The sequence below is a fragment of the Mustela putorius genome, unplaced genomic scaffold (assembly GCF_011764305.1).
Source record: "Mustela putorius furo isolate JIRA1106 unplaced genomic scaffold, ASM1176430v1.1 tig00000174_pilon_pilon_pilon, whole genome shotgun sequence".
Taxonomy (NCBI): domain Eukaryota; kingdom Metazoa; phylum Chordata; class Mammalia; order Carnivora; family Mustelidae; genus Mustela; species Mustela putorius.
This window is the reverse complement of record NW_025421304.1, coordinates 6,909,644-6,919,946: the sequence shown is the minus strand read 5'-3', so window position 1 is coordinate 6,919,946 and position 10,303 is coordinate 6,909,644. Positions and strand designations below refer to the sequence as shown.

The window sequence follows — 10,303 nt, the reverse complement described above, 5'->3', positions numbered from 1 at the left end:
TGAATTCCAGAGCCTGCAGTCCTATGTTGATGATCAAAATGGCTCAAGGTCACCACCCAAAAACAATTAAATCAATGTTTCCCAAACTAGGATCTGTGGACATAAAACCTCAGGGTTCCTAGACAATTCCTGCTCCCTTAAAAGGAGTTTATACCTTACTGGAAGTTTGACCCACTGTCTTAAAGTGGAGGGGCTATACTGCTCTCCTGACCCGCACTCCGCAGAAACGAAGGCTGCACCGTGCTGCACACCAGGTCACTTCGGAGACGTCTGCACTGGCCTCCCAGCCGCAATTCTTGACCTTTCCCCAGAACAATGGGCATCAGATCCTTGCCTTTTGACTTCCTGACAGAAACTAACATTCTGGGTCTCAAGAAAACGTTCAGACTATCAGACCCAACTCACAGTGATGGGAAAAGGGACGCTGGATATGGGAAGTGCCTTAAGCGAGGTCACACAGCTAGTTTAGCAGAAGGACAAAACTAGAGCCTAAGCCGTCCATGCCAACTTCAGGGCCTCGGCTACTCTGCAGACACGGCTGATGAGTGACCCCATGGACCTCATTCCCACCATCTTTGTCCCACTTCCGTAGTCCCCCCGATACCCAAAGTCCCCGGAGTCCTCTTCGGGTCAACTGGCCCTGCTCTGCTCCAGCTCTTCACAAGCAGTCCACACGCCCGAACCACAGCCCCGAGGTTTCTGGCCTTCCCGCGCCTACAGTACACGGGAGCTGAGAACGTCCCACGAAGCATAGACACCTTCCAGTCTAGCCGTGCCCATGGTGTAGCGGAGCCGCCACCCGGCGCATGCGCCACCTAGATCGGCGCGCGTCAGTGACGTCACAGAAGACGCCACCGCGCGCATGCGACTCCAGGTGAGAGTTGCAGCGTGTCAGTCTGGCGACTTAGCGTGGCGCGCGAGCTCGGGCACAATACCTCCCTCCAGCCCAAACTTTAACGAGAGTTTTGATGGCCGAGGGCTGCTGAGAAAAGTGAAGAGAGGTAAAGAGAGGGGCGCCTGCAGGAAACGTCATCAGAACGCACCGGAAGCGGCTGGAGGATGAAGAGTAAGCGAGGTTGATGGCCTGTGAGCCGGGGAGGGGTGGGATGTAAAGGGTCGGGAACTTGGTGCTGGTAGGTGGACCGGTTCGCAGCGGAGACCGACTGAAACTGCTAGGGGAATTGTCCCGCCTTGCATAAGGGAAACCGAGGCCCGGAGTCCCCGTTGGCCTGGCGCAGTCTCTGCGCTGAAGATTGATGTCAGAGCTGGCGGCAGGTCCCCTGGGGCCCGCTCAGTGTGCTAAAGGAGGGCCGAGGGCCTTGGGCCGACTTGGCCGCTGCCTGCCACCTGCTGACGGTGGTTAAGGCTCCGATCCTCTCTGCGACCTGGTTTCCCCTTTTGTGAGGTGCTGATGGTGGTTCCTGCCCCGCCGGCTGTTCTGTGAACGTCCCTTGTCTGGTGGAAAGCGCTGGGAGCATACTGAGGAATGGTATTCCTCCCCGGACTTTGGGAGTTGAGAGGAGAAGAGTCGTGCCTAGGGAGGGAGCAAGCGCCCAGGGCAGTTATAAGCAGGGGAGTGTAGACACCGTTAAAATTGGTCTTTGGACCAGTATGTGCCTATCCACCACTGCCACTTCCTATCTCTGTAATCAAGTTATGTGTCTCAGCAAATCTGAGCTTCAGTTTTCTCATGTGCCTTATAGGAATAAAGATTGTTCAGAGAATATAATGAGATAAAATGTGTAGCTCTTAGCCAGGTGCATGTCAAGTAATGAGTGCTCAGTAACTGTTAGATGTGGATTGTTCCAGAAAAGACTTCCAAGTCTAATTGGAGCACCCGTGACAGGTGAAGCAAAGTCATTCCTGGGGTTGCTCTTTAGAAACAGATTTTAATGCCACTCTAGCATTTGAAGGAGAACCAGACTCTGTATATAATATAATAATATGATATGTATATAATATAATATACTGTGTATATTATATAATATAAACACTTTGGTTTGCTTGTTCAGATGTACTCAAGGAAGCACAAGCGAGCTGGGATGGAATTTACAGAGTGTCATGTGAACCAAATTTCTAGTCTTTTGACCCTTAAACCAGGCCTTTGTCTTAAACTTACTACATTTACACCTGTACTCTATCCCCAGAACCATGTTTTTCTTAACACACATGAAGTAAGAAACAGACATGTGGAGTTTTTAGAGGTCGAAAGCACATTGATCTATATATATTTTGAGCTTGAAGAAAGACCTACTGTGTTTTATCAGTGTAGGACACCATCTATTGTATGATACACCCCAATTTCATAGATATTGCAATGTGAAAAGTCTTTTTTTTTTTTAAACATCCTACAGCCAACAAAATGTAATATTTGCAACCATCTGCGTCCTGGGAAGCTCTGTGATACAACGTTATTATGAGTTACACAGACTTACAGAGCGACTGTTCAAGGCCCTAACCTGCGGTAGATTAAACCAGTCGGCTCCTCGTGTGGTCTATTGACCTGCAGGAGCATCTGAAACTTGTTAGAGATGCAGGGTCTGAGGGCGCCTGGGTAGCTCAGCAGGTTAACCCTATGCCTTCAGCTTAGGTCATGGTCCCAGGTTCCTGGGACGGAGCCCTGCATCAGATGCCCTGCTCAGTGGGGAGTTTCTTTCTCAGAAGCCCTACTCTGTGTGTGTGTGGGGGGGGGGGGGTCTGCTTCTCTTTCTCTCTCTGACTCTCACCTTTGCTTGTATAGGCTCTCTCTTCTCTTTCTCTCAAGTGAATGAATTTTTTAAAAAGTCTTAAGAAAAAGAAAGAGATGCCAGATCTGGGAGTAGGACCCAAGTATCTACATATAATAAGAACCTAGAGTTTCCTACATAAATTAATATTTGAGAAGCATTGTTTTATATTTCTTTCTAAAGATTTATTTATTTAATTGAGAGAGAGAGAGTGAGAGCACTCACAGGGGTGGGGAAGAAGGAGAGAGAGATTCTCAAGCAGACTCGCCTGGAATGCAGAACCAGACACAGGGCTCAATCCCAGGACCCTGAGATCATGACTTGAGTTGAAATAAAGGGTTGGACACTCAACTAACTAAGCCACACAGGCATCCCGAGAAACACTGTTTGAAAGCACATTCTTGAAACTTAGGGTGGGTGACAAAAGGGTAGAATAAGAGGCATCCAGGAAAGCTTAGAAGTCTGTGCTCTCTGTAGCATTCCTGTCTTCTCCTACCTCTAAATAACCATAGTTAGTTTCATAGTTAGAAAAGTCATGAGTCTTATAGTCATGCCGAACCTGAATTGGTCATATCTTGTTTGTTTGAATCCCCCAGGTGTGATCTACCATGCCTTTTCTCAGAAAGAGGCCAAAGAGCTCGACGTTCAGGTACAATACATGGCAGGAAGTCGGGGAGCAGCAGAGGTGATGACAAGGATGGCTCGATCCCCTCACACTGCTTTAGATGTCCTTCCCATGTCTTACTCCTCATCCTTCCAGTAGATGTGTTGGGCTCCATTGAGATCTGCTGTTCTGATGGCCTGTTTCCAGATGCTGGCCTCTTTTTCCCTTGTTTGGTTAACTGGGACCTCTTGATCCTGTGTCCTCTCCCACTGTGTAGGGGATACTGGCTATGCCCACCTGATGAGCACTGTTATTTGGCTTTGTCACTGTGCCCCCTTCACTCTTGAAGAGGGCAGGCGATCACATTTCCTAAGTGGCATTTCTGTTATATCTGGATGCTGCCAACATGCTTTGTCAGTTTGGCAGAAGCTCCACTGGGGACTGAAAGACTGATACACTTTCATTTGGTTTCTTCATGAAGAAGGCCACTTAGGTACTTAAAAAAAGTAAGTAATTGCCATGTCATGGTAATAATAATGGCGATAACGAATCTTTAGTTAGTATCTAAGGTGCAAAGTCGAAGCTGACTGCCCTCCTGACTGTGAGCTGCCTTGAAGGTCGAGTGTATCACATCATCCCTTCACCGCCTGCTTCTCCATAAGGAAGAGTGTGATTATTGACACATTAGCTTCCCAGGGTAAAAAGCCTGCTTAGTGCAGCAGGGGGTCAGGAAATCCCCAGCCAAGAGGCAGGACCTGCATAGACAGTGCTGCCTGGGCTGTGGCCGACCTAGGACGCAGGCAGCTGAATGAGGAGTAGACCAGTGGAACTCCCCACATGAGAGGCAGTGACATTTGGAGTTCTCTCAGGAATTTCACACTATTAGGGCAGTTCTTTTGCCCACATGTGCTAGGAGTCTGTGCTGAGTCACGGTCAAGTGCTGTTGTGCTCTTGGGAGAAAGTGAACCCAGGAGGCTGAAATGCACTGGTACTTCTTCCCCAAGTGCTGCGGGAACAGACTTAGCGAGTAGCCATGACACATCCATGGGGTCAAACCCAAGTAAAGGGGATTGCCACTTGGGCACCATGTCATTCCTGCTCCCCAAGGTGTGGCCCACCCTGGGGCATCAGGTGGTACTGTTTCGCCAAGTGTTAGGATAATCCCTTTGAGGCCATAGCTTGCCTTCATCTGGTCGTGACTGAATAAGTATTGTTAGCATACATTTCTCAAGCTTTCCACCCTGCCAAAGATCAGAGAAGCCTGTTCTTCCTAATGTGAAGGGTTTGGGGCTTTTTTCTTTGTAATCCCTTCACAATAACCTCAGAGATGTATAGTAGGAAGTTGAATTTTGATGTGGTTGTTTTGTGCAAATTGGTGTCCGAATTGGTATTTGAGGGTGCCTTTCACATCTGGACAGCTGTGGGGAGCTCATCTTCAACAGATGAGAAGCTGTGTGGGGCTCAGTCGGGAGACAGATGGGTCAGGGAAGGCATCCCATCTGCGGTGTCTAGGAGGGCCTGGGGCCTGGGGCTGCCCCCACCAGAACAGTGGGCGCTGTGCCACCCTGTCCCCATGCAGCTTCTGGGAGCCCAGCAGGCCGAGGCCTTCGTGAGGGCCTTCCTGAAGCGCAGCACACCCCACATGAGCCAGCAGGCCCGGGAGGACCAGCTGCAACGCAAGGCTGTGGTCCTGGAGTACGCCACTCGCCGGAAGCGCAAGGAGAAGAGAAAGAAATCCAAGGGCCTCTCTGCTAGGCAGAGGAGAGAGCTGCACCTCTTTGACATTAAGCCAGAGCAGCAGAGGTATGCCAGGGCCTTTCTCCCAAAGGCAGCTTCCTTCTCCTGGAGTGGGTGTCTTTGGGAGACCCAGTTCCCCTGAAGCTAAGAGAGCTTCTCCCACTGCAGCCACAAGGGGGCAGCCTCCCTTTACTAACTCAGGCTGGGTTTGCACTTGGCTTTCACAGCAAGGCACAGCCAGGCTCTTGCTCTTTGACTGTCTGGCTCCTGTCCTAGCCTTAACTAATGAGCCCCTACCGGAAGTGAGTCTGTTACCCATGACAACAGGCTGTTTGTCTTTCGGCCTTCCCAGAGAAAGAGGAACTGATGGATCTTACTATATACTCTTTATAGCTTTTACTAGCACTAGGCAGAATCATCCCCTGGGTTTATTGCCAAAGAACATGCTGCCCACATGTTTCAGAAGTTTCTGAAAGGGACGCATCACTCTGGGAGGACGTGCTCTTCCCTCCAGCTGACACTGCATCCCTGCTTGGTCATGCTTCTGCACATGCTTGTCATCGGCCGGTTTGTAGATCTTGCTCCAAGAGCTGCAGCCAAATAGCCTCCCACAGACACAGTCAGTCACTGTGTCTGGGACCCCGCTTGCAAAGAGAGCTGCGCTGCAGGTGGAGGAAGGGGCCACTGCCTGCCCAGGTTTCCCTTGCTGGTGTCTACACAGGTAGAACCCACTTTGAGTTTGAGCCTGAGGTTTCCCAACAGTTTCCTATAACAGGTTCCCCATGAGGCACCAGGACCCATAATAATGACCCCAGAGGAAAGCCTCTGAGATTCTCTCCCTGGCATCCCAACACTGGCCTACCTTTCAGACACACCTGGTCCCTTAAGTGGGGACGTGTATGGCAGCCTGCAGCTCCTTTCTGCTCCCCTCAGGGTTGGCTCCTGTAGCAGATGATCTCAGAGAGCAATGGTGAAGCAAGATATAAGTTTAGTTCGTGAAAAGCCGTCCAGATGAGCACGTCCTGCCCCCTGGGCTGGTGTGCGAGACTTGGGCAGTGCTGCCCTGGGAGCACCTGGCTGCTCCCATCTGTGCAGGGTGCCTTGTGGTGTGAGGGGTCTGCTGGAGTGCTGGCCATCCAGGCTGCATGTAGCCAGCAGGAAGGATGTAGGGGCACCAGGAGGGTTCTAGCAGCGGAAACAGGTTCAGGAGAGGGACGAAGTTGTCTGTCAGGTTATCTGCTGTGGAACTAGGATCTGCACTAGTTCCCCATGACCCAGGTAGGGGTCCTTGGCATCAGGCTGAGCTCTGTGCCCTATTGAGCCCACAATCCCAAGCTCAGGTCGCCTAACTCTTTACTTCTTTCTACCTTTGCCACAGATACAGTCTTTTTCTCCCTCTACATGAACTCTGGAAGCAGTATATCCGGGACCTGTGCGGTGGTCTCAAGCCAGACACGTGAGTTGCATGTCTGCAACCCTGCCCTTTGGGGCAGAACCCAAGGCTTACGATGACTGTGAATGCAACCTTCAGAGCCAGCTGGCTGCAGAAGTTTGTAGACCTGTGTGCCCCTTCAGAACTCTCGCTCATGGTCAACTCTGAGGCCTTCTGCTTACCTTCTAGGCAGCCGCACATGATTCAGACCAAGCTGTTGAAGGCAGATCTTCACGGGGCTCTCGTTTCAGGTACCTCGCCTATGAGCCCACGGTCCCCCAAACACCCACAGCATCACTCAGCAGCATGGCTCTGTGCCACAGGGCTAGACACACTGCTTGTCACGTGGACGTTTCCAGATCACCAGTGTTGAGGGTGGGAGAGGACTTGCTACCTGAGCCAGTTCTGGCCACTTTCTGGATACATTCTAAATGGCTTGTGTGCCTTTCCACACAGGGACCCCTGCTGCTCTCCCACGGGGCACAGCAGCTGCTGGCATGTGTCCTCAGCCCTGAGCAGAGAGTCCCTTTCACCCATTTCCCCTGCTTTCAGTCTCAGCTATGGACTCCCCCAACTCCCATTGTCATGTCCAGGGCAGACCTTCTCCTGAGCATCGTCATTCATCCAACCGCCCTGCACACAGCTGGCCCCCTGTCCAGCAGGCATCACGACCTGTCCATACCCAGAACAACTCCAGCCTGCTCACATCAGCCCCTGCCCTGGTGTTCCCAGCTCCGTTCATGGTACCAGTGTTTACTCTGGTTGTTCACCCAAAACCTGGGCGGTAACACCTTTCTTCTTCCCTGATTCCTCAGCACCATCCATCAGCACATCCTAGCTCCCAAATCCAAGCCACCGCCATTGCCCCTGGATTCTGGTAGAAGCTGCCTAGCCCTCTCCCTGCTGGCACACTGCTTCTTCCCAACCAGGCAGCCCGAAGGAAGGTTTTAGACCAAAACTCGGGCCATGTTTGTCTTCTGCTTCCTTACCTAGGTCTAAAAGGACCCTCTGGCTCTACTGAGCACCAGGTCTAATCACATCGGCCTGCTTTCTGCTTCTCACACACTAGGCTTGGCCCCTCATCGGGCCTTTGTTGTTGTTCCTTCCCTCTGCCCAGAGCTCTGTGTGTCACAGACTGACTGCTTCTCAGTATTCAGGCCCCTACTCACACGTCACTTCCCCCCAGGGCCTACCATCACGAACAGTGAACCTTCTCTCCATGACCTTGTGTATTTCTTCATAACAGTTATCACGATCAGAAAATGCAGTTGTCTGGTGTGGCACATATTCCTACCTTTAGAACATCAGCTTCTTGAGAGCAGAGCCGAGAAGAGTCTTAATCACTCTCACACCCAGCACTGATCTCCGATGGTGCCAGGCACGTGGCAGGTGCTTGGTGACTTGTCTAGAGGCTACATGGGGCCATGGGTCAAGAGAGCCAAGGGGCCGGCTGCCTGTGGTGGCAGTTTGCCTCAGTCACTGCTTCACCGCCTGTAGCAAGATCCCATTCTGGCCAGAGTTTGGTGGGTCATGGGAAGGATGTGATGCGCTGGTGTTCCTTCAGATCCCATCGCTGAGACTTGGCCCCATCCCAGCAACCTGTGGATCTTGGTGGCGCTGGACACACATGTGACTTCTTGGCTCCAGAGTCCTTCCCAAGACCCCTGTGGCTGCAGACCCCCCAAAGGACATCTTGTCAGAACAGCCCAGAGGCTCCAGAGCCATAGGCAAGGGATTGGGACCCCAGACTCATTCAGCTTGGTCCCTGTCCAGCTGAGGAGCCCCCCACTCCCCACCACCCCCACCCACTAACTGGTTGTGGCTGCCCAGCACCCCCGAGGCTGAGGCCTTGAATGCCCTTTTCCTTTGCAGTCACGAAATCCAAATGCCCGTCCTATGTGGGTGTTACAGGAATTCTCCTACAGGAAACAAAGCACGTTTTCAAAATCCTCACCAAAGAAGACCGCCTGAAAGGTACGGAACTGTCTCAGGGTATGTGGCCTGTGGCCTCCCCGGCTTCATCGGCCCTTTCCTCGTGGCTTCAGTGGGTCCATTTGGCCTCTCTGGTCAGCACAGGTTGCAGATCCCTGCTGACCCTGCATCCCATGCCTGCTGAGAGCGCCCCTGCCCTCACGGCTCTCCCCAGGGCATCTGGAGCCCAGCCAGCAGCCGCAGCCAGATGGGACTGGAGAGAGGGCTGCTGGGCTGTGCTTCCAGATATGAGGGTCTGTTTCCATGACTGAGACCCTCCCCTGCCCCAACCTGCTGCCCTGCGCCAAGGAGTGGAGCTATGCAGACCCTGAGGGAAACTAGCTTAGTGCTTGTCCCTGGGGTTCCAGGATCTGGCCCTTTCTGGTAACTCTGGGTTCCAGGAAAGCAAGTGCAGCCTCCTTTGCTGGGTGTGCCAGAGCTCCTTGTTCTGGCAAAGAAGAGCATAAGCACCTGGGCTCTTGAGATTCTGAGATTGCAAAACCACAATGGGAGTTTTTTGTTCCTTTATTTTGGAGGTGTTTTTGTGGTTTTTTTTGTTGTTGTTTTCTCTCTCTCTGCTTCAGTTTCCTTGTATGTTCTTGTCTCATTTTAAACCTCAGAAAGTGGTGTGTGGGTGCCCTCACGCACGGCATAAAGCCATGAGTTAGTCTGAAAACCATGCTGGGAGACCTGTTTCTTGCACTTTTTCTGGGAGTTTGGCTTAGAGCCTTTGACCCTAAAAATTAGTGTTGAGTTTTATTTAAAATCTGAATAAATCGGTCTTATGGCAGAAAAATGCCCTGTCGTCCTGTGCTGCTGAGCTTTGCAGACTCTCCGTTCCTTACTAGCTTATGTTCTAATGCAGAGATTTTAGGAAGGTCTTGTGCTTTAGTGTGAGCTTAACCGTCAGGATTTTTTTTTTGCTTTGTCCTTTTTCTCCTGTTTTATTTTTCAGTTATCCCCAAGCTAAACTGTGTGTTTGCAGTGGAAATCGATGGCTTCATCTCCTACATTTATGGAAGCAAATTCCAGCTTCGGTCAAGTGAGCGATCTGCCAAGAAATTCAAAGCAAAGGGAACAGCTGACCTGTAGCTCTCTGCTGCGGAGACGGCTGTTTGGGACCCCAAAGACCGGGAAGACCTGTGTGCCCGCCTTTCAGCAGAGACACGGCTGAGCTGGTTTTGGTTCTAGATCACCCCCAGCCCGTTAACACCGGAGTTAATAATAGTTCATCATCCAGGAAGAAATGCGCCTAACTGAGCAAAGTCAGGGAACGGAGGAGTGTCTGTTTCTAGGTGATGACGGGTATGCATTGCTCCCACTGAGGAAGTCGCTGCCTTCCCCGTGAAGTGGCTCATTCTTCCGCCCATCCGAATGTGCCACGCCAGGCACAGCCTGATGCTACGGTTCCCTAATCCACCTGCTCCTGCCCACCCCCCTTTAGGGAAATGGTGGCCAACGTGTAAATATACAACTGCTTCCAGAACCATTGGTGCCACTTGGCTTGTGAAATGTTTTTCATGGCTTAGACTCAAGTTTCTCTGTAAATGGTAGTTTCATTAGTAGCCTTCTCTCCCCACTTACCCGAGGACACTTGACAAGAACACTCACCTGCCATGAAGCTGCCACTGCCCGCCTGTTTCCAGGATGCCCTGTTGTCCCCACAGCCCACCTGGGGTCACTGGGTCCTGTGCCCTGAGGACTGTGCCCCTGAGGGCCCAGGCCAGATGGGATACTGGCTCTCGGTGAACGTCCTAATAAGGCCACACCAGCTGCTCCCCAGAACAAGGCTGAGGCCTCCGGCGGTGGACCAGGGCTGGCCACGTCCCCACA

General features: G+C 51.7%; 1 protein-coding gene across 6 annotated transcripts; it reads left to right on the top strand.

Moving 5' to 3' along the window:
- The first annotated feature begins 832 nt into the window (after positions 1 to 832).
- On the top strand, positions 833 to 9,956 carry POP4 (POP4 homolog, ribonuclease P/MRP subunit). 6 transcript variants are annotated; one of them, XM_013062880.2, is made up of 8 exons: positions 835 to 1,066; positions 3,323 to 3,375; positions 4,910 to 5,133; positions 6,446 to 6,523; positions 6,689 to 6,750; positions 8,064 to 8,226; positions 8,372 to 8,473; positions 9,426 to 9,956. In XM_013062880.2, exons 1-8 carry the CDS (start codon positions 1,060 to 1,062, stop codon positions 9,514 to 9,516), a joined length of 780 nt encoding a protein of 259 aa, XP_012918334.1. In that variant the 5' UTR covers positions 835 to 1,059; the 3' UTR covers positions 9,517 to 9,956. The 6 variants fall into 6 exon arrangements, with proteins under 6 accessions (XP_044931950.1, XP_044931949.1, XP_012918334.1 ...); XM_013062881.2 differs by lacking the exon at positions 835 to 1,066 and adding an exon at positions 1,075 to 1,489; XM_045076015.1 differs by lacking the exon at positions 4,910 to 5,133 and having other exon boundaries at positions 833 to 1,066.
- Positions 9,957 to 10,303: the final 347 nt, after the last annotated feature.